This window comes from Haplochromis burtoni, unplaced genomic scaffold (assembly GCF_018398535.1).
Source record: "Haplochromis burtoni strain Fernald_Lab_line unplaced genomic scaffold, NCSU_Asbu1 Contig_18, whole genome shotgun sequence".
In the NCBI taxonomy this organism is placed as follows: Eukaryota; Metazoa; Chordata; class Actinopteri; order Cichliformes; family Cichlidae; genus Haplochromis; species Haplochromis burtoni.
Window position 1 is genome coordinate 1,751,041 of NW_024582379.1, and position 23,233 is coordinate 1,774,273.

Genomic DNA, 23,233 nt, shown 5'->3' on the forward strand with positions numbered 1-23,233 from the left:
GTGTGTGTGTGTGTGTGTGTGTGTGTGTGTTAACAGTGTTGTTCGATTCTCAAATATTGTTGGCTAATACACAAACAGGTTGACTATACACTGATTAGGTACACATTTTAAACTGTGTGCATATTTTGTGTTGGTCTCTCTTGTTCTGAAATAGCTCTGACACATCTGGGCATGAACACTGGACCTCTGGGTGTCCTAGTGTTTGACACATTTGGTCTGTGGTTTGTGGGGTGGAGACTGTGGATCAGCTGTGTTTTGGTGCATCGAGATTACATTCTTCGTTCATGCCTTGGAGAGTTATTATAATTTAGTTTTTTTTTGTTTTTGTTTTTTTTTGTTTTTGTTTTTTTTTTATCTTGACATTTTTCACAATTTAGCGTAGTTTCAGTTGGTTTCCAAAAATATTTTTTGTTAGTTTTTATTGTTTTAAAATGTTTAGTTTATTGATTTCTGTGCTAGTTTTAGTCGTTTTGATTATAACTGTATGAAAGGCATATGTCAGGAAAAACCTTTTGAAAGCGGTTTCAACAAACAGCACAGCCTCATCAGGCTAAGTTGGATTAAAATTAAGGCTAGCTTCTCCAATTTTTTCTAATATGTGTTTTTTATTTTTAGTTAACTCAAATCTTTCTTTATATCTATTGTTAGTTTTTAGATTAGTTTTAGTAAGGTATAATAACCTTGATGGCATGGGCTTTTATTCACCTTCTTGTTCCATACTTGAACAGTATTTATGGTGTGGTGGATACATTGTCTTCCCTGGGGAGGAAGTTGTTGGGGAGTGCTATTACAAAAGGGGGCACTCGAAGTCAGAACTCAAGTTTCTCTGTTCAATTGTAACAAAATCATGAGTTATTTACATGTCAGCAGGTTTAATCTTGTAGGTTTCATATACAAATTCTCATGAGCTAACTTCTGATTGCCTTTCTATATGGTCCTGATGGTTGAAATTATTGATTCACTTATTATTTTGCCTGATGAAATCTCTTTGAGGAACTTCGAAGCATTTAAAAAAAATCACTGGTCATATGCATACTTACTTATTTTATCAGCAATTTTTGGGTACACCTCCAGTTCAAAAGAATTGTATTTATTTTGTTTTAATCAGCAATGTTTGTATTTCCCTACTAGTGGATAATAATAAAATAATGTCTTTTTTCTGCTAGTGTCTGTGGCCAGTCCCATGGTTCCAGGTGGGATAAGAAACATCCATGAGGGCAAAGTAACAGGGCAGATCCCTAATGCTGCCAACCACCACTCAGACAGACACGGTACTGAAGATTACCTGAACATTGTACATCGACTGGGAAATGAGGTACAACTGACACTGTTTTTAAATAGATGAATGTGTATTTACTACATACCACAATAAAACCCTGAATATATTTATCTGGTACAATTTATTTAGGTCTTAACAGTAGCTGTGTTGATATAATTGAGAGCAATGTTGAAATTTGAGTGTAAAGGTGTTACATGCTAACTTGTTTGTATTGTCTCTTTTGGAGGAGGGTGATTCTGCCATGAGAAATCCATCTTTTCCTCTGAGGTCTCCACAGTCAGGCTGCTCCCCAGCTAGCAGTGAAGGAACGCCCAAACGTAAGGACACTCAAAGTGGAAAGGAGGCACTACAGTGCATACACTTTGCTTACCTTTTCTTCATTATGGGAGAAGCTGCTACATACTCTGAAACACTGCTTTGAGGCTGTTATCCCTCATCAGAGAGAGATGTCTGGATTTGTGTAGTTTAATGTTTTCTGAAGAATGTCACTTTTTCACTACTCTTATCTCCTCTTCCTTGTGTTCTTCCTTCTTCACAGCGGGTTCTCGTCCCCCACTGATTCTCCAGTCACCACCCCCGTATGCACCCTCACCAAGGGAAGGAGTACCTGACCAGAAACAGCAGCTACAGCAAAGAAAGAAAGTCCCAATAGTAAAAGAGGAGAAAGATATGTACGACATTGTTAGCTCTCCAAACAAGGACTCAACAAAGCTCACCCTCAAGCTGTCCAGGGTCAAGTCAAATGAGTCGGATCCCCCAGGTGAGATGTTGTTTTTCTCCATCAGTTTCATAGCTATTTGATCTACTAGAAATGCTGATGAGGTACATCGTGATGCATCATTTTAGATCAACAGGACTACCACCACCCCTTTTGAATCCAACCACATAAAGTGTTTCTGTTAATATCTCAGGTGATGTTATGCCAGGCATGGATCAGAACTCAGACAATATGGAGGCAGAACTGGGCTTTCAGCAGGTTCCTGTTCTCCAGCAAAATCTGGGAGCGCGGCTGCAACATCAGCAGCAAGTAGGTGGTGCCAGTGGACTTCAGCCTCCCAGTTCCCCTTATGATGAGGCAGAGCTGGATGCACTTGCTGAAATTGAAAGGATAGAACGAGAGGCTGCTAGTGAGAAGTGCTCCAAGGAGGTGCAAGATAAAGGTGTGTAAGAGAAGTTCACATAGAATTAACATTTACATATAACTCTACAGCTAAAAAATGTTTTGCTTTGAATTATAGCATCTTGTCATGGTATTTAATTTTAATTACTTGTCTCTCTCTTTACAGACAAGCCACTGAAGAAGAGAAAGCAGGACTCCTTTCCCCTGGAACCAGGTGCAGGGGGACCAGGTGGGCCCACAGGTGCCCCGGGCAGCGGATCAACAGGAGGGGGCAATGCTGGCAAACTGACTCCGCAAGAGGCCACTGCAGCTGGGAACGGTGCCAGCCGCCCTCCCCTCATGGTGAGCATCGACCTCCAGCAGGCAGGCCGAGCTGACGGTCAGCTCGACCCCTGTCTGGCTGCCCCTGTCCCTGCCCTTGAGGCCCAACGCTGGCCTGAAGAACCAGCTAGTGGGCCAGCTGCTGTGGAGGGTTCTGACACAGTTTTGCGATTGAAACCAGATGGACGACCGGAAGTCATCAAGAACAGGGTCGATAAGCATGACAGCAGGAGAGAAGGTCGGGAATCCTCAAAGCACAGACATGATGAGAAGTCCTCAGACAGACGTGGAGAATTGCCCAAGTCGTCAAACAGGGACCGTGAGTCTGACAGGGATAGGAGGCATCGGAGTGAGACTGGCCGAGACAGGCGGTCCCCTGATTCTCGCTCCCGAAGCGATCGAGATAGGTCTGGCTTCAGGGCTTCCTCCACTGGAGACCCTGGTCGGAGCAGCAGTAGACAAGATGGTTCCAAACTCCCCTCGTCAGCTTCTGGTGCTAAACTTCCAGATTCTTTCCCTGCTCAGCTTCTGGGAGGGCATAGTGGCGCACTGAAGAACTTCCAGATCCCTAAGGTGATCTGGGCTGATCCAAAACAAATATCTACCCACCTACCAATCATTCAGCTGTCACTGCCTGCAATCTCACAAAACCAAATCATACCATTATACACTCTTTTGGTTTTAGTTTCCCATTTGTAAGCCTTTTTTTATTCTCGGTGTTGGTCTTTAATTTTCTTTAACACATTAACCACACTTAACTGTCTTTTAGAGTAGAAAAAGTAGAGGTAATTATTTTGTTTATCTTGTATGAATGAAAGCAAGCACATTTAAAGAAATCTTCCACTGCTGTTTTTTTGTGGGGGGATTGCATGCAAGTAAATCATTTCTGTAAGCACTTCACCTGGTTGAGTGTGACCCCTCTGCCAAAGGTTTTGTCCTTCCTGGCTAGTCCTCTGTTTGGTTATGTACTAGGCCTGACTTTCCTGTCCATCTTGACTGGCGATGCCAAAGAAAAAGGGCACAAAATGCTTCAATTTCTATGCTTAAATTATCCAGACATAATCAAACTATATATGCACTCTCTTCAGATTAGAAGTTCAAATGGTTGAAGTTCAAGAGCTCCCTGTGGTTAGGATAGAGGCGAGGCTAGACTTGGAGGTAGAGCTGGACAACACCAGTGGTTCTGTAGTGAATAGACATCTGGAAGTTCTTAGTAGTACTTAGCAATGATTTAGCTGGTAATTGACAGAGCATGTCTGTCTATGGTTGTGTAGGAAAGGCTGCCAGTGCAGTGTTCACTAAGAATTTATGACTGTCCTCACAACGGGTTGACTGTGAGGACAATCATGGGAAAAATCATGTTGTAAGAAATTTTATGCCCAGATTGTTGACATGACGTTGAAGATCAAGAGTGGTACGATGACTGAAATGATGTTAAAAATAGCTGGTTAGGTATTTAAATGTTATTCACTTACTAAGGATTTGTAGACTTGACAAAGCTTCTTAAATATATTCTTAATGTGAACAAAGGTTGCATCAATGAGCTGCTGCTCACTCCCACTTTTCACTTAGCACAATTAGCACAAATTACTTGTTGCACTGCAAGCGCAATACAAGTGGGAACATCCAAAATTGCATCCTAAGTTTTGGCTAGTCACTCCCAATTAGAAGTGGGACTGCACTGCAGTGTCGACAACACGATGTGTTCACTGTTTGTTCAACAAGTTAAGACCTGGATATTTTTGGAAAAACAGTGGAATATATCTTTGTGCTTTGCTATCAAAACACTGGAAACTAACATCAAAATCACCAATTTCATTTCAGTTTGAGTCATTATTCACACCTTATTTTCTGTTCTGAATGAAGCCCATGTTTTCTTTCTAATTGTGTGAAGTGTGGAACATATTGATTTTTGAACTTGACTATACTGGATGTTTTTTCTCACTCCTATCTTATTTTTTCCTCCCAGATCAATCGTGACAAGGAAGGCAGTGGATCGACTGAAAGTCATATGTGGGGCCAGCCAAAAGTTAAACTGGAGAGGCTGGGATTGGTGCAGGACTTGGAGAAGCGCCCCAAGCCTGTAGTGGTTCTAAAAAAGCTATCAGTTGACCAGATCCAGAGGATCATTCGGCACAGCAAGTCTGGAAAGAACCGACTCTCCTCAGGAAAGTCCGGCAAAAGTAAGAAGCTGTTTTTAAATTATATTTACAATGTGTTTTTTCACTCTATACCAGTGGTTCCCAAACTTTTTTTGCTAGGCCCCCCTTTATTTTACAAGAAAAATGTAAAGCGCTGCTCCCGACGAAGGGAAAGCCAATTCTGCAGGGGAGACCTACCTTGGCACTTGTGCAGGTGAAACCAAAGGGCAGATATGTTTCACCATATTTTTTCTAGTCTTTGGCTTAGAATGAAGTTGGTTTGGAAACATATTCACTTATGCTTCATCTCCTGCTTTGCGTTTCTGTGGGCGCCCCGCGCTAGCAGTGTCCAAGCGTTTTGTTTTCCCCCCCCCCTTTTCATATCGCGCCCCCCTACCATGGCTCTGCGCCCCCCCCTTAGGGGATGGGCCCCACACTTTGGGGAAAGTTTGCTCTATACAATGAAATTATTTTGCTAATAATTGTATAATATTATTGTCAAATTTTCAGGTGGTATGGACCCAGCAGTTTTGAAGGAGCTGCCCCCAGAGCTGCTGGCAGAGATCGAGTCTACCATGCCCTTATGTGAAAGGGTAAAGATGAACAAGAGGAAACGAAGCACAGTAAATGAGAGGCCCAAATATGCTGAGGTCAGCTCCGATGAAGACTATGACGCAACTGGAGAGTGTGAGTCAATTCATTCAATTCTAACTTATACCAAACTATTTTTTGCAGGTTCTTTTACTAGATGTGAGAATTTATTAATTTTTTTTAATTTAGCTTCTTTTTTCAGAGTTTAGGCCTTATTATTTTATGCTAAATCTCTACAGCTGCAAGGAAGCGGCAGCGCAGAGAGAAAGACAGAGCTTGGGAGTTCGAAGAGAGGGAGCGCAGAGGGTCAGGGGAACACCGGAAAAGTGGGCACCGAGACAGCCGCCGAGGATCAGGGAGCCGCTACCGAGACTCATCTGAGGAAGATTCGCCGCCTCCAAGCATGAGTGAAGGTCTGTAATTTAAGTGCTACAAATGGTCTTTGTTTCCCTTCTGAAACATGTGTAGTAGAAGAGATTATTATGCCTTTGTTGGGTGTTCAGAATTAAATCAAACTGCCATTTTTGATTGTGGAGTTGGGTGTTTACATGTTTAAATGCATAAAAACACCTTAATTTTGCTTAATAGTATCAGGTAAATCTGATATGTGAAAAACTTGACAGCAGATTTTTACAGTAGATTTTTTTTCTTGCACACCCCCTGAAAAAAAATGAAAAAAATTTTTTTCTCACACTTAGTTGCCAGAAAAATGAAGATGAAGGAGAAGCAGAAGAAACGGAAAGCTTATGAACCCAAGCTGACCCAAGAAGAACTGATGGACTCTTCTACATTCAAGAGGTTCTTGGCAAGCATTGACAACATACTGGAAAATCTGGAGGATGTGGATTTTACTACTATGGGTAAGTATCAGTACTGACTGTCAATGTGGGTATGTTGGTTTTCTTATATTTTATTAGAGTTTAGTCCTAATTTATTGGTTTATGTTTTCTAGCAGGAGACGATGATGAGATACCTCAGGAATTGCTGCTTGGTAAACACCAGCTGAATGAGCTGGGTAGCGAATCTGCCAAAATTAAGGCCATGGGCATCTCCAGCAGGGTACTATATTCTATTTATTCATAAAAAAACATCATTTGGGATGTTGTGGGTTTGTAATGGTTCTTCAGATGTAGATCTAAAAACCAGTGTCTGTTCTTACAGATCCCATCAGACAAGTTGGTGAAGCTTCTGAATATCCTTGAAAAGAATATCCAGGATGGGTCCAAGCTATCCACCATGATGAACCATGTGAGTGCCCTTCCTCCCTTTTCCTATTTTTCTTTATCTTTCAGCATTACTTAATATCTGGAGTATTTTTCTCCCTGCAGTGATGCACTGCGGAAATCTATATACAGAGACCATGAACAAAACATAATAATGCTGAAATAGCTGACAATCATAAAAAATACTCCAGATTTCTTCCTGAAATACATAATAGCCTTCCTCATTCTGACACTGGTTTATTGATGTTGAAAGTGTTCACATTCTTTACTTTTTAACCATAGGACCATGACGCTGAAGACGAGGAAAGACTTTGGAGAGATCTGATAATGGAGAGAGTCACAAAGTCTGCAGATGCCTGTCTGACAGCTCTGAACATTATGACCTCATCACACATGCCGAAGGCTGTCTACATAGAAGATGTCATAGAGCGGGTGCTGCAGTACACCAAGTTTCATCTTCAGAACACACTGTATCCACAGTACGATCCAGTCTACAGGGTGGACCCGCATGGAGGTACAGGAAGAGTTCTGCATTCATTTTTCTTTATTAACTTTAGAAACGCTTCATAAACTTAACATTAGTAGTAGACCAAATGATAAATAAGCCAGTGCCAGTTTGGCAAACTGAAATAGATGCTTGCTTTATGAAATCAGGAACATTTTTTTTTTCAGCTTGCAAAATTATAGTATTTCTTAATTTAAGATTTTTAATTTTCTTATTATGTTCATTATCTTTTAAAAAATTACTTCTGTTGTTTTTATAGGTGGCATGTTGAGCTCGAAGGCAAAGCGTGCAAAATGCTCCACGCACAAGCAGCGTGTCATAGTCATGTTATACAACAAAGTGTGTGACATTGTCAGCAACATCTCTGAGCTCCTAGAGATACAGTTGCTTACAGACACCACCATCCTCCAGGTAAACGCTAAGAGTGTTGCACTTAGTACATTAGTTTAAGTCAGGCATGCAGACATGCGTGATTTCTCATATTGTGCATGTCCCGTTCTTCCAGGTTTCTTCTATGGGAATCACTCCATTCTTTGTAGAGAATGTCAGTGAGCTTCAGCTGTGTGCCATTAAACTAGTTACAGCGGTACGTCTGCACAAAAATTCAGTGTTTATTTAAAAGCATCCTTTTAGGGCATTTGGTCCAGAATGTTATTTTGCAATTTTTATCTTTTTTACATTTTTTTTCCATATTCTGCTGTATACAGGTGTTCTCACGTTATGAGAAGCATCGGCAGCTGATCCTTGAGGAGATCTTTACCTCTTTGGCCAGACTGCCCACCAGCAAACGCTCCCTCAGGAATTTCAGGTAACCCATTTTCACACTAATTCACATAAATTTGAGGCTATTCAGAGTTGCCAGGTTAATGCATGAATTGAGAGCTTTGAGAATTGTCTGACCATGAATGTAGAAATAAAAATTGTTCAGATGTGTTGATGTTTTTTTTTTTTTACTGGATTGTGCAATGCTAGTAACTTGTGATTTATCCTGACCTTCTGTGTTTTAGGCTGAACAGTTCAGACCAGGATGGAGAACCGATGTACATCCAAATGGTAACAGCACTGGTTCTGCAGCTGATCCAGTGTGTGGTCCACCTACCCAGTGACAAAGATGTTTTTGAAGAGTATGACACCAAGGTAGGTGCACAAGCTGACATGAAAACCCATACAAACATCAGCAAATATAGTTTTATTCAATACAACATGCAGTCAGACACACCATTTGCTCAAGATTTTTTTTTTCTTTCTTCAGGTGGATCAGGACGTGTTGATAACAAACTCTTATGAGACGGCAATGAGAACTGCGCAAAACTTCCTCTCAGTCTTCCTTAAAAAGTAATTTCAGATTGTTTTCTTCCTATTTATACTTTTTGATGACACTGTTGAATGTTGCTAAGATCCCTTTTGTCATCAGTCAACATTGAGACAAACTAGGAACGTTTTGAAGTAGCTGTAACTCTATAGGATTTTCCAGATGTATTCTGCCAGCTTGTTCAGCCGTATTAAAACTTCTGTCTTAATTCTGATCGTTGGCTGTCTGACCTTGATTATAATTGTTACCATTAATCATTTCTCATTATGCTCTCAGAGCATAGTTTTTTTCCTGTTATTTATCCCCTTTGTTCCTTTTTTTGCCTCCCTCAGGTGTGGCAGCAAGCAGGGAGAAGAAGATTACCGTCCATTATTTGAGAACTTTGTCCAGGACCTACTTTCAACAGTGAACAAACCAGAATGGCCTGCTGCAGAGCTGCTGCTCAGTTTGCTTGGGAGACTGCTGGTTAGCATGACTAAGATCTTTCTTTAAACTGGAAATGCAAGTATTTTTCTCAGTGTTTCTGAGAACAGATGATCCAGATTAATAGCAAGAGATGACTTTGTTAAAAGTCATGGAGGCTCCAGGAAAGCAAATGTTCTTATTTTATACAATATTTTCAAAACATTTGTGTCACAGTTGATCAAACTTGACTTCTGTGGTTTATGAAAATCAACTTTATGACAGCAGTTTTTTTTCAGTTTGGCTTTTAAATGAGAGTGTTCTTGTGTTCATCCATTCCTGTGCCTTTTTCTCCTATTAGGTACACCAGTTCAGTAATAAGCAGACAGAGATGGCTCTGAGAGTAGCATCTCTAGACTATTTGGGCACAGTGGCTGCACGTCTGAGGAAGGATGCAGTGACAAGCAAGATGGACCAGAGATCAATTGATCGTATCGTACAAGAGGTAAAAGGACAGCTTTGAATTTAATGATTTAGGATACTGTTTTCTTATTTTTTATGGGGACAGAAATGAGTAAAATGCAGAAAATGTGTTCTTGCTTGATGATTTACATTCCTACCATTTGGCACAATAAATATATTTTCCCACTTATTCTTCCCCGTTTAAAGTCTCAAGGCAGCGATGAGACCCAACAGCTACAGAAGGCTCTGCTGGACTACTTGGAGGAGAACGCTGAGACAGATGCCTCACTGGTGGTGGGTATTTTCATTAGGTTGAATGTGGTGAACTCTTTAAGGTTTAGATATAAGTTTCACATTGCATTTGAACTGGCTTTTGAGGAATCTGTTGGAAACTACCATATTAATAAATCTTTCTTCTCTTAAATAAGAAGACATATCTTAAATGGTTTAAAACAGTATTTGCTCATGTTATCTCTGTGTGCAAATAAAAATGTTCCTTACTGCAAGTAATTATTTTCTTTGAATGCTATGAATGTAATACTGAGACCTGTTTTGCATTCTAGTTTGCTAGAAAGTTTTACATTGCTCAGTGGTTCCGCGATGCCACCACCGAGGCTGAAAAGTCCATGCGTAACCAGAATCCAAAGGACGAAGACTCTTCAGACGGTCCGCAACATGCCAAGGAGGTGGAAACTACCGGAGAAATTATGCAGCGTGCTGAGAAGCGCAAGAAGTTCTTGCGCAACATCATTAAGACCATGCCAGCTCATTTCACCACACTGAAGTAAGAATGTGCGATATATCAGCAGTGTGCTTTCTTTTATTTGCACAAATGCAGTTGTGTGACTGTGCAAGTCTGTAACCTGCTTCTCAACAGAATGAACTCTGACACTGTGGACTATGAAGATGCCTGTTTGATTGTGCGTTATTTGGCCTCTATGAGGCCGTTCGCCCAGAGCTTTGATATTTATTTAACACAGGTAAGAGTGTGATTTTCTTTTTAGCAAAAGCATTTCAATCCCCCCCCCCGAGAAACATAAACATTCTTTGTTCTTTACCAGATTTTACGAGTCCTTGGAGAAAGTGCCATCGCTGTAAGGACTAAAGCCATGAAATGTCTGTCTGAGGTCGTGGCTGTTGATCCCAGCATACTGGCAAGGGTATGTCTCTATCTCTGTTTATAGTAGCAAGTGCATTAATTGTTAACATTTTTTTTACTGCACATGATGCTGTCTTAACTTATATTCTTTGTATGGCTTTGCTCTTTCAAAATGTACTTCTTATTCTGCAGCATTCTGTTCAGAAGGTATCTTGTAATTCTTGTAGTTTGCTATATGCTGACTGATTGCTCTCTTTGTCTGCAGTCCGACATGCAGCGTGGTGTCCATGGTCGTTTAATGGACAACTCCACCAGTGTGAGAGAGGCAGCTGTAGAGCTGCTGGGCAAGTTTGTGCTCAGCAGACCCCAACTCACTGAGCAATATTACGACATGCTCATAGAGAGGATACTGGTAAGTTGTCTAGTCAGTCACTTATTCCTAGTTATGCTGTGGTTTGCATATAGGTGCTAAAGGCGCAAAAGCAAAAAACACAGCTGTGACTTCACATGCTAGGTCCATCGTGTGATGATGTCCACCACACCTTGAGTGTGACATTAGGATGCTGGGTTATAATAGCTAACATTTTTCAATTCTGTACCAATTGATTGATTTGGACATACGTGATGTTTTTCCATAGATAATGAGGAAATATAGCATTAGAATTATCATTACTATAATTATTTTAGCTTTTACACTGTTTTGGCATATTCATCATTGTACTGTGGGCTTTTAGGCTACGTCCACACGCAGATTTTTCTATGCGTTTGCACCTTTCATCCACACGTAAACGGCGTTTTCTGAGATTTTTAAAAACTCCGGCCAGGGTGAATATTTTTGAAAACTCAGTTTTTGCATTTATGTGTGGACGAGAAAAACGGAGAAAACGCAGCGTCAAAGGTGTGCGCCTTTTTTGACGTCACACTGTGCGCCACGTTATTGTTTCGGTGAAATGAATTTCTACAATACTGTTACTGTTAATTGTACTCTCTGCAGTGTTTAAATGCTTACATATACACACACAGTTACTGTCCCTCCACACATACGACTCGGTTCTATGCCCCATCTTTGTTTACTATTTCTAGACTTCTGATTGGCCAACATTTCTACACGGTTAGGAATATATCACCACCTGTTGCTTTGGCATGTTCCTAGCAGCGTTTTCCTTCATTTCTGCCTTTACGTGTGGACGGGATTATTTTTTAAAACGGAAAATCTCCGTTTTCAAAGATACCTGTGTACGTGTGGACGTAGCCTTAGTTGGTGTGTTTTTGCTTGGCCCTTCACTTGTGCTTTCATTGTTAAGCTGTCCCTAGCACCTGCAGGATGGTTTCTTACACAGATCAATACTAGTAATACTCATGTGTCTGTTGATGAACTGCATACATGTAAATATTGTGTTTTTCTCTGATTGCTGCACACTTCTTCTGGGCTAGTAATGCGGTTGTTGGCTTGTTTTGTGTTTGGTTGGGGTTTGTTTTGTTTTGTTTTGGAGGGGGGTACACCAAGTGTACATCAGAAATGTATTTGGAGAGTCCTAAAAAAATGGTTAATAGGGCAGTTTCGGGTTTTCTATTGCGTAAGCTATTTAAATCTGTTTTCCAGCAGCAGTTTAAGATTTTAGGATTAAAAAGAACACGTGACAACATGCTGTTAGTACTAAAATTCAGGTGAACTCAAAGTCTTTCTAGTTACTCTCTGTGCTTAGCATCTGGGAAGTGAACAGTTGAGATTGTTGTCCCTGTTGTCATGGAAATGTTCAAGTGGGTTCATGAGAAGTTCACTCTTCATTACAGTCTTATTCTGCCACCTGTGGGTGAAAAAATGCTACTACACCAAATGCATACATTTCTCTTTTCTCTTTTTAAAATTCATTTTAAAAAATTATACTTCAGTTTATTAATTTAATTGCTTTTTATTTTAGGACACTGGTATCAGTGTGAGAAAACGGGTGATCAAAATCCTCAGAGATATTTGTCTGGAGCAACCGACCTTCAGTAAGATTACTGAGATGTGCGTGAAGATGATCCGCAGGGTCAATGACGAGGAAGGAATTAAGGTATGGATCTGCTTACAGATGGTTGTTAAGACGTGGCTTCCATTCTTCATAGAATTCTTTGTAGATATTTATTATTTCATTTTTTTATTATTGCATTTCTTATTTATAGAAACTGGTGAATGAGACATTCCAGAAGCTGTGGTTTACTCCAACTCCAGCCCATGACAAAGAAACCATGACCAGGAAGATTCTCAACATCACTGATGTGGTACATTTAACTGAATTACCACTTTGTTGAATGATTTAAAATTATAAATGTAAAAAAACCCGTAGGGTGTCAGTTCTCAACCAGTAGTTGATGATTGCATATTATTAATCATTTCCTCTGATGTCTTTAGGTTGCAGCCTGTCGAGACACCGGCTATGATTGGTTTGAACAGCTTCTTCAAAATGTTAGCATTTGAGCTTCATTATATAATAGATATCTGTTTTGAGATCTGCTATTGTTTAAAACCTTATAAACATTTTTCTCCTTTCTTTAGCTCCTCAAATCTGAAGAGGACGCATCATATAAGCCAGCCGAAAAGGCTTGTGTTCAGCTCGTCGACAATCTGGTTGAACACATCCTTAAATACGAGGAGTCTCTTGCAGGTATGTTTGGATATATATTGGTTATATATTTAAATGTAAACGTATATCCTTGCCTAAGCATTGTACTTGTACTGTAATTTTGCATGTATTGTTAACTCCTTTTCCCTCTATAGAGAACAAGGGGGTGAACTCAACACGGCTAGTGGCTTGTATCACCACCTTGTACTTGTTCAGCAAGATCAGCGCCCAGCTTATGGTCAAACATGCTATGACCATGCAACCCTACCTGACGACAAAGTGTAATGTAAGTTGTTTCAAAATTACTAACGTTTTTTGTTCTTGAAGAGTTATTAATGTGATAATGTTTACTAGTATATACTATAACTTTATATTGTTGATTTGTAAAGATAATTCAGTTGTTAAGTTAATGATTCGATTGAAAGGGAGAAGGAGTACTTTCTTTGAGTTGATTTTTCCTAATATACTTTTATAACATTCATATTTTGTTTCCCCTGCAGACTGCCAATGACTTCATGGTTATCTGTAATGTGGCAAAGATTTTGGAGCTTGTGGTTCCTCTGATGGAGCACCCCAGTGCAACTTTCCTTGCAACCATTGAAGAAGACCTCATGAAGCTCATCATCAAATATGGCATGACGGTGCGTGGCAGCAGTGTTTTAACAAGTTTATATAAGTTTGCCCAATTTAAGTATATAAGCTGTACCCAGTTTTGTTAAAGAGGTAACATGATGGTTTATCTTCCTGTGTTCAGGTGGTCCAACACTGTGTGAGCTGTCTCGGAGCCGTTGTGAACAAAGTCACACACAACTATAAGTTTGTGTGGGCTTGCTTCAACAGATTCTATGGTGAGAGATGCTAATGCCTGGAGTAATAATGTTTGTGTTTTATAGGGATAGCATAGCTCTGCTGAAGTACCACATTAATCCATTCAAAAGCCAAAGAAATGTAACTATTTATATCCCACTGTTTCTTCAGAAGAGTGGGTTTAGTTTAGCCACAAGTTCTCCAAAAAACATTGCAGAAGGCCTATAAACTATAAAATTGCATTTTAAGCAGTCAGAGGTTGAATGGAATTTAAAAAATTCAATTCAAATGTTTTTTTCGTCCCCTCTTAGGTGCACTTAACAGGCTGAAGGTTCAGCATCAGGAGGACCCAAACGACACAAAGTTGGTAGCAAACAAGCCTTTCCTGCTGCGATCCCTCTTCACCGTGGGTGCCCTGGCCCGACACTTTGATTTTGATCTGGAAGAGTTCAAGGGCACCACCAAGGTAGGGTAGTAGTTAATGATTAATTATTGATTAGAAATGAACATTTCAAATGAAAACTGGGTCTAATTTTGGATTACAGCTTTACGTCCAGTTATCTTCTTCTTTGAGGATCTTGTCCACAACCACAATTGGCTATGATGAAGCAGCTCATTATGCAACTTTATGATTGCTGTTTTAAAAAATATGTATGAAAATGTCTGCAGTTTCGTAATTATGTGTTGACGTGTTGTCAAGGTTGTTATCAAGGAGAAAGTTCTTGAGCTGCTGCTATACTTCACCAAGCATGAAGATGAGGAGGTCAAGACCAAAGCCATCATTGGCTTAGGTAAGAACATAATGTTTTTTTAGTGTGATTAGACTTGACTTCAGGACCTACAGTGTCATTTTACCAGCTTATAGGACTATAATATAAAGACCAGAGATGAGCAAATGATTCCCTGGCCACAGCAGGTTGAGATCATATAGAAGGATGTGTCATTTACTTATTTTTACATGTATTTGATCTTTGTTATTCTTTTCACGCAGGTTTCCTTGTGATCATGCATCCCAGCCAGATGTTTATGCAGGAGGTGAAGTCTTTGTATAATGGCATCCTGGCTGACAGTGGCTCCTCAATTAACCTCAAAATTCAGATCCTCAAAAACCTCCAGACATACCTTCAGGAGGAAGACACGCGGATGCAGGAAGCAGACAGAGAATGTAAGTAGATTTGTTTTTTTAAACAGCTTTTAGACGTCACAGTGAATAATATGCTTGTTATAACATTTTGTCAATTCAAGTGATTTTATTACTTCACTATATAAAAATGAACATCGTCTAGAAGGGACAATCTGTATATTTTATGTTTTTTTTGTACTTGTAGGGAAGAAAATGTCCAAACAAGAGGATCTGAAGGAGATGGGAGACATCTCTTCGGGGATGAGCAGCTCCATTATGCAGCTTTATTTAAAGCAGGTGTTGGAGGCTTTCTTCCACACCCAATCCAGCGTACGTCACTTTGCTCTCAACGTCATAGCTCTCACGCTCAACCAGGGTCTCATCCATCCTGTTCAGGTAATTGAAAGCAAGAACTTGTCACGTGTCATTATTATATCACTATCAATAAATAATTGTTTGTGTTTGGTCTATTGATAGCACTTTTTTTCCTCAAAGTAATTTTTGTATGCAAGCATCTTAAAGCTAACCAATATTCATTAGTTTGTAGTTATTGTAAAATCACTAGTTACTTTCATTTTAATCTGTTTTCTCTTTTTTTCATGAACAGAAGTAAAATGCATATGCATGTGAACTTCACTGCTTTTATCCTGTCTGTGTAGTGTGTACCCTACCTCATTGCAATGGGAACAGACCCAGAGCCCAGCATGAGGAACAAAGCAGACCAGCAGCTGGTGGAGATTGACAAGAAGTACACAGGATTCATCCACGTGAGTTGGTGTTTTTCATTTTTTTCGCATTCCAGATTTAGGTCTTACCTTGTTACTTTTTGGGGGGTTTTTGTCTTCTTTTAACCCTCTTTACCTTTAGCACAAACAGCTGCAAAAAACAACCAGAATAACAGTAATACAGTATGGACAAGATGAGCCTTAGATTTATGTGACAAAAAAATCCATCCGTGCATTTTCTTAACCGCTTGTCCAGTTCAGGGTTTTGGGGTGCTAGAGCCTATCCAGGTGTGTCAGGGCGAAAGGCAGGGTACACCCTGTACAGATCACAACATTTATTCTACCCACTGCACCATTTAATGCCAGAACAGTTTCCAGTCTCTTGAGAGATCATGTTCTGGATCTTCTGCTGTAAAGAAGATCAAAAAACATAACATTGGTAAATGGCCTGTATTTATATAGCGCTTTACTAGTCCCTAAGGACCCCAAAGCGCTTTACATATCCAGTCATCCACCCATTCACGCACACATTCACACACTGGTGATGGCAAGCTACATTGTAGCCACAGCCACCCTGGGGCGCACTGACAGAGGCGAGGCTGCCGGACACTGGCGCCACCGGGCCCTCTGACCACCATCAGTAGGCAACGGGTGAAGTGTCTTGCCCAAGGACACAACGACCGAGACTGTCCAAGCCGGGGCTCGAACCGGCAACCTTCCGATTACAAGGCCAACTCCCAACTCTTGAGCCACGATCGCCACATTCAGGATTTTGGTTTAATCTAATGATAAATGTACCACAGCCATTCATTTATTCACTGTTCTTTTTAATAAAGTGAATGTACATGATACTTTTTTTAAAAGGAACATTATCAGTACAATAATTGTCCCAGTAGTTATAGAAATGCTGTGTTTCTAACACTCGTCACCCAATATATTTTATGACAGATGAAGGCAGTTGCTGGGATGAAGATGTCATACAGTTTGCAGCAGGCCATTAATTCATCTCGTAAATCCATCATAAGAGGATTCAGACAGGACGAGACCCACTCGGCACTCTGCTCCCACCTCTTCACTATGATCCGGGGGAACCGACAACACCGGAGGGCTTTTCTCATCTCGCTGCTGAACCTCTTTGATGACAGTGCTGTGAGTTAACCAGCATTCATCTTGGCACATGTTATGACTCCTTAGTGGCAAATGGTGTTTCCTAATTAACTGTATGCAATGTAAAAATATACTTTGAGTTCTTTGCTTTGTGGTAAGTGTAATAACAGGTGTGTTATGACAACTCTTAAGGTTAGAACTAGCCTGACATCATTATGCAAATGTAAATTAGTCTAGAAATGCCGCTGGTTACAACTAGATAGAATTACAACAAATCAGAACAACACAATGTGTACAATAATACACATATTAGGCCAAATGTAAAGAGAGAAAAGGGAATCCAGACAAATGAAAACATGAGCTTTCAGATTCCTCTGGTTGCTGAGCTTAGATAACACTGATCTTAAAGGAAGACCTTTTTATTAAGCGACAAATGCTGAAGTTCAGTCTACAATATTACATCTTTTCTGATTTCACTATACACAGTTAACTTTTTATGTATGAGCATTTGAACTCAAATTGGGTAATATTGCACTGTTATTTTGTACCAAGTGCTAACTTTTGATCAAGCTCCACATTTCTTTTCTTTCTGCAGAAGACGGACGTAAACATGCTCCTGTTTATCGCAGACAACCTTGCTTGTTTTCCATACCAGAGCCAGGAGGAGCCTCTCTTCATCATGCACCATATAGACATCACCCTGTCCGTCTCTGGCAGCAACTTGTTGCAAACCTTTAAAGAGGTGGGGAAGACCTGAGATTTATTCTTTTTTTTTTTTTTAAATCCAGAGAATTACACTGCTGGAACAAAAAAAAAATATTAATAGATTGTCCTTTCTGTCCAGCTTCTTCTAAAGGAACCAAGACGTAAAGAGAAAAAGGTCAAGAAAGAGTGGAAGAACACATCAGATGGAGAGGATGATGAGGAAAAGATGAACTGCGACTCTTGGAGGAGTGAAGATGCAGAGAACAGCAACGGTGAGGACAATGAAGACACTGACGACGATGTGGTACGACGGCCAAAAAAGACGAAAAAACCTGTTGCAAACTCGGAGAGCTCGGAGTCCGAGTCTGATCTGGAGGATTTGGATGTGGACGATGTGGAGAAAGTAATGAGGCTCCTCCCAGATAATCCCACAGGTCTCTTGGACTTTGCAAACGCAGTTCAGGGCATTCTGCTTCTGCTGGTGCTCAAACAGCATCTGAAAAACCAATATGGATTCTCTGACAGGTTAGTAATTGTGGATTGATTTAACAAACTCAGAACATCTGCCAAAATGGGACCTTGTGACTTCTACAACTGACCAAAAAATGTTTTGTCTTCCAACAGTAAAATCCAGAAATACTCTCCAACAGAGTCAGCCAAGGTGTACGACAAGGCAGTGAACAGAAAAGGCAACATTCACTTTCACCCACGACAAACCATCGACTTTATCTCCAACAACATGGCTCACGCCACACTGACAGATGGTGTAAAGAAGCAGATAGTCAAACAGTATCTAGATGTAAGTAACAAAGCTTAATCAGCCTGACTAAAGTGTTTTGAGTTCACTGGTTTATATTATTGTCTGTCCTCTAAGCAGTTACATACACGAGTTTAGTGTAGAATTTAATTATCACACAAAAATGTTTTTTAATAATTTTTTCTTACTTACTGAACTTACTAAAATATGAGTTTTGCCTTAAATTTGCGATTCAAACTAGAGATGGCACGATACCACATTTTATGTCTGATACCGATATTATAAATTTGGATATCTGCCGATACCGATATGAATCCGATATAGTGTATTTTTTAATCAATAAAACTGTTTGTTTTTTTTGTTTTTTTTAATATCTTGCTGCATAAGTTCATACTCAAGTTAAAAAAAACCAAACAAACCCTAAAGCTATTCTGTTACGGCTGTATGCAAAAAATACACTGCACCCAAAATATTTCATAGTTCAGCAATACTGATCGATCTAATAAACTTCAACCTACTCCATCCTCCCTATTCTGGTATTTTAAAGAGTACTTAGCAGAAATATTAAGCAACCTAAGTAAGAGTTGCCAACTCCCAGCAAAAAAAAAAAAAAAAAAAGGGAACCACCCCCCACCCTCGCGATGCCTAAACGACGTAATCAACTTTAATTTAATGCATGTGATAAAAAAAAATAAAGGCACAGAAATCAATTATTTTTCCACAATAATTAAGTAGATTCAACATCTTTCTTCAACAGAACTGCAGACTGCACAGATGGTACCTTCCCAAAGGAAAAAGTACTATAGCTTACTAGGGTATATTAGACTTAATAGTTACTATATACAGTAATGGACTTCTATACATTTTACATCAGATTAAAACTTTGGGTGTAAGATTCAGATAATTATTTAATAAAAGCTAGTCATTTTAAATTACAATAAGAAAGAAAAGTATTTCTTTGTGCCCCCCTTTTCCCCGTTAATGCCCTATCTGGCCCCCTGGCATAAGCTTGCTAGATCCGCCCCTGCACAGTTACCAGCCGTCAGCTGCGTAGAAAAGGATCCTGGTGTAGAAAGTAATATTAAATAAATTCTAACAACAGCTTATCAAGCTTAAATGTGCTGCTGTTGTTCAGCCACTGGTTTCCCCTTTCTGGTGCAAAGTCGGCCATAAACAAACAAGAGAGACGGGAGTTGTTACAGAAAAGCCGATCATTGATCAGTTTCATGATTGAAGTAGCAACAGGAGATGGAGAGAGAAGAGGCAGTCGCTCCATAAATCGGTTTTTAAGCTTAACGTGCGAATGCTTTACAAACAACTTACCCACTTGCTTTACTTCTCTCTGGGATCACTTTCTCGGAGATGAAATGCCGGCTTGGTAGCAAGGATCCAAATGCTCAATCAGACCGCTGACAGGTCTCGCACGCCACAGCCTCTCTATCACGTGATGCACACTGCTCCGACGTGCTATGGTTATGAGCTGAGTTACACCATGTCGCAAGTTTTGTGAGGTGCTTTCGTGATATTTAATGGATCGGATTAGATTTTTTATTTCTCACCGATATCCGGTTCAGTAATTTAGGTCCGTATCGGACCGATACCGATATGTAATACCGAATCGGTCCATCTCTAATTCAAACAGACTGCAGTGAATATGAGTTTTGCCCTTTATTCAATATTTGGTTTGTAGTGTTATAACTGCTGATTAGCCTGAAGCTTCGTCTCAAAGTTGGTTTCTTTTCTTTTTACTTTTCACAGTTCAAAGTTCTGATGGAACATCTGGACCCAGATGAAGAGGATGAGGAGGGGGAAGCATCTGCCAGTGCGAACATCAGAAACAAAGCCATAAATGCTCTATTGGGAGGCTCCGGCCCCCTGTCAGGACCGAGTCCGCGCAATCAGGCCGGACCAGAGACGGATGATGATGATAGTGATGGTGACGAGAGGACCCCAGGGGTGAGATAAATGGATACACACTCTTTTTGTAAAATGCTAATTAAAAGCAATTGAGGAAATTGAGGAAATTTCTTTAAAAAAAATTTTTTTTTTTGTTCTTTGCTCTCTACAGTCCTCTCGAAAGTCAAGGCGAGCAGGTGACTCCTCGGATCCTGGTCGGATGAGTGAGACAGTGGAGGTTATGGATGTGATTGCGCTTTGCTGCCCCAAATATAAAGACCGGCCGCAGATAGCTCGAGTCATCCAAAAGACCTCAAATGGGTACAGCATCCACTGGATGGCTGGTTCGTACTCGGGGCCCTGGGCAGAAGCCAAGAAACGTGATGGCCGAAAACTGGTGCCTTGGGTGGACACTATTAAGGAGTCGGACATCATTTACAAGAAGATTGCCTTGACCAGCAACCACAAACTGAGCAACAAAGTAGTACAGACTTTACGCTCACTGTATGCAGCACGGGAAGGAGGGGCTAGCTAATGGCTCCAATGTGGTGGGGTTTTTTGTTTTGTTTTTTTAATTTTTTTTTTTTTTTTTGGTTCTCCTGTTCCATTTCTACTTTATTATAAACCCTCCTCTTCACTGCTCCTGCTCCTTCTCCTCCTCCTCAACCTGCCACCTCCAACAACACAGCCAAACTTCACTGGATTCCTACCCTCCCTCCCTCCTTCCTCATTTTTGTAAGAAAACACGAGGGCAAGAATATTTGACACTACATACTTTTACATGAGTTATTCTTGCAAAAATGACACAAAACATAAGACTTATATTAGAGGGACTGCTCATGTTTCGTTTGTGTACAAGTTCAGAGGATAGAATCCTGAAGGCATTAAAGGAATAATACATCCCGATTATCCCTTAAAAGGCTATCAGAGACGAGACCTGGAGGGAAATGTTTTGTCGACATTGTTGTGGGAGCTCCTTCGCTGTTGTGCAGCAGATTCTAGTCGCTCATTTCTACTCCCACTGTATCATAGTTTAACACGACAAAAAATTAAAATGTTTATATCTCTGAAGACAAAAAAGCTGTAAAAAAAAAAGAATAAAACCTTAAGTGAATGTTGGAAATTAGTCTTTTTGATGTTCTTATTAAAGTGTTTTTGGAGTTTATTATACTACTAGCAACCGGATGGTTTTTTCCTTTTAGCTTTTAGATATTTGAGGAAAAAAACAGATGACAAAAAACAAACAAAAAAAACAAGAATTTTTATTTTTGTTCACTTTTATTTGTCCATGCTGTACAATGGCAGAGTCCTCTGAATATAATTTATTCTATTTCGAACTACGCATGCAGTATATGTGGCCTATTGCAGGAGGATATTTTGTAAATGTAGATTTTGTTGTATTAGGTCACCCTAGTAATAAGAGGAAAGGGGATTCATACCCTTTTGGTGGAACAAATACTGCAATAAATTTTCTACTTCTCTTTGTCACTTGTCTGCTCAAACTGTTGATCCAATCTGTTCATCTTGCAAAAGTGAAGAAAATCATTGGACGGATATGACTGAGAGAGTCTTTACATGATGTCAGATTATAGGATTTTTGTCCAAAGGATGATCATTTTATCACAGTTTTTCCTAAAGTGTGCATAAGGTGATTTATAGTATAGTTTTTGATTTTGCTGAATCATATTATACAAACCTGTCAGGCAACTTAAGTATTAGAGTCGAAAGTTGTCAGAGGACTTTTCTTATATTTTTTAGATCTCATCCTCATGTACAAATGAAGCATTTTTACATGCATATGAGAGTGCTGCTGTCCTTACATTTGATAAGCATATATACACTATTCCACCACATCCCAAAGGTACTCTGTGGATTAAGATTTTCTAACTGTAGGGGTCATTTGAGTGCAATGAACTCATGTTCAAGAAAGCAGTTCGAGATGATTTGGGTTTGTGACTTGGTGCATTATTTTGCTGAAAGTGGTAAACTGGTCATGAAGGGATGGACATGGTCTGCAGCGGTACTCATGTAGGCTGTGGTGTTTAAACCATGGTGGTAAAAACTGGCTCAAAGGGTGACAAGAAAATATACTATACACTATTACATTACCAGCATCCTGAACACTTGATAAAAGACAGGACAGCTCCATGCTTTCATGGGGTTTTTTTATCAGAAATTCTGACAACCAACTTTATCTATATAGTGCCAAATCACAACAACAGTCACCTCAATGCACTTTATATTGTAAGGAAAGTATCCTACAATAACATGGACAAAACTTCAACAATCAGATGACCCCACCTATGAGCAAGCACTTGGCAATGGTGGGAAGGAAAAACTACCTTTTAATGGGAAGAAACCTTTGGCAGAACCAGGCTCAAGGAGGTGCAGCTGTCTGCCAGACCACTCGGGGATGAGTGGAGGGGACACGAGAAACGGCACGCTATGGAAGAGAGTCAAGTCGTGTTGTAATCTATAATAACTACGTTTTTTAAATAAACGCAGAAAGTGAAATGCAGCGAGTAAAGAAGAAACACTCGATGCATCAGGGGAAGCCTAGGCCCTTTCCAATCTTCTGTTGTCCAATTGTATGCCCTTGGGAACTGTAACCCCCTTAGTATCCTGTTCTTAACTGATAGCAGTGGTACCTGGTGTTGTCTTCTGCTGTAGTGTGTAACCTATGCTGTATAGACTGTCTATACCAACAAGCTTGTAAATAGAAAAAAATAATATTGAGTTGAACTGAGTTCCGTTTGCCGCGATCCACAACAGTTCCGGTTTTTGTGTGGCTTCTTGGTAAAGTTGCTCTTCTGCATACATTTCTTGTAACAAGGCATTATTTGAGTTACTGTTGCCTTCATATCATGCCAAAGCAGTCTGGCCATTCTTTGACCTGTAATGAACTAGGCATTTTCTCTGCTGCTCACTGGATATTTTCTCTTTTTTGGATCATTCTCTGTAAACCCTACAGATGGTTTTGCGGGAAAATCCCAGCAGATCAGCTGTTTCTGAAACACGGAGCACCGTTTCTGGCACTATCAATCATGCCGTT

At 40.0% G+C, this 23,233-nt stretch overlaps 1 protein-coding gene across 4 annotated transcripts in view; it reads left to right on the top strand.

The window, feature by feature from the left end:
• The window catches only part of nipbla (NIPBL cohesin loading factor a), a 28,567-nt gene extending 6,898 nt beyond the window's left edge, over positions 1-21,669 (top strand). For 2 of the 4 annotated variants that reach the window (XM_005916193.3, XM_005916195.3), the window contains 42 exons: positions 1,167-1,315; positions 1,506-1,596; positions 1,818-2,039; positions 2,191-2,439; positions 2,566-3,293; positions 4,690-4,903; positions 5,372-5,548; positions 5,692-5,865; positions 6,151-6,312; positions 6,405-6,511; positions 6,614-6,700; positions 6,958-7,189; positions 7,440-7,591; positions 7,686-7,766; positions 7,888-7,988; positions 8,188-8,317; positions 8,433-8,515; positions 8,825-8,957; positions 9,256-9,399; positions 9,564-9,650; positions 9,920-10,140; positions 10,234-10,336; positions 10,418-10,516; positions 10,721-10,867; positions 12,378-12,512; positions 12,622-12,720; positions 12,851-12,904; positions 12,995-13,103; positions 13,217-13,347; positions 13,562-13,702; positions 13,816-13,909; positions 14,180-14,334; positions 14,569-14,659; positions 14,860-15,033; positions 15,197-15,387; positions 15,651-15,758; positions 16,665-16,865; positions 17,419-17,565; positions 17,668-18,053; positions 18,153-18,327; positions 20,044-20,241; positions 20,354-21,669. In XM_005916193.3, coding sequence (XP_005916255.1) covers positions 1,167-1,315; positions 1,506-1,596; positions 1,818-2,039; positions 2,191-2,439; positions 2,566-3,293; positions 4,690-4,903; positions 5,372-5,548; positions 5,692-5,865; positions 6,151-6,312; positions 6,405-6,511; positions 6,614-6,700; positions 6,958-7,189; positions 7,440-7,591; positions 7,686-7,766; positions 7,888-7,988; positions 8,188-8,317; positions 8,433-8,515; positions 8,825-8,957; positions 9,256-9,399; positions 9,564-9,650; positions 9,920-10,140; positions 10,234-10,336; positions 10,418-10,516; positions 10,721-10,867; positions 12,378-12,512; positions 12,622-12,720; positions 12,851-12,904; positions 12,995-13,103; positions 13,217-13,347; positions 13,562-13,702; positions 13,816-13,909; positions 14,180-14,334; positions 14,569-14,659; positions 14,860-15,033; positions 15,197-15,387; positions 15,651-15,758; positions 16,665-16,865; positions 17,419-17,565; positions 17,668-18,053; positions 18,153-18,327; positions 20,044-20,241; positions 20,354-20,716 — 7,025 coding nt within the window. In that variant the 3' untranslated portion in view covers positions 20,717-21,669. The remainder of the gene's footprint in view (positions 1-1,166; positions 1,316-1,505; positions 1,597-1,817; positions 2,040-2,190; positions 2,440-2,565; positions 3,294-4,689; positions 4,904-5,371; positions 5,549-5,691; positions 5,866-6,150; positions 6,313-6,404; positions 6,512-6,613; positions 6,701-6,957; positions 7,190-7,439; positions 7,592-7,685; positions 7,767-7,887; positions 7,989-8,187; positions 8,318-8,432; positions 8,516-8,824; positions 8,958-9,255; positions 9,400-9,563; positions 9,651-9,919; positions 10,141-10,233; positions 10,337-10,417; positions 10,517-10,720; positions 10,868-12,377; positions 12,513-12,621; positions 12,721-12,850; positions 12,905-12,994; positions 13,104-13,216; positions 13,348-13,561; positions 13,703-13,815; positions 13,910-14,179; positions 14,335-14,568; positions 14,660-14,859; positions 15,034-15,196; positions 15,388-15,650; positions 15,759-16,664; positions 16,866-17,418; positions 17,566-17,667; positions 18,054-18,152; positions 18,328-20,043; positions 20,242-20,353) is intronic. The other 2 variants (XM_005916196.3, XM_005916198.3) reach the window with 2 other exon arrangements.
• The last annotated feature ends 1,564 nt before the right edge of the window (positions 21,670-23,233 follow it).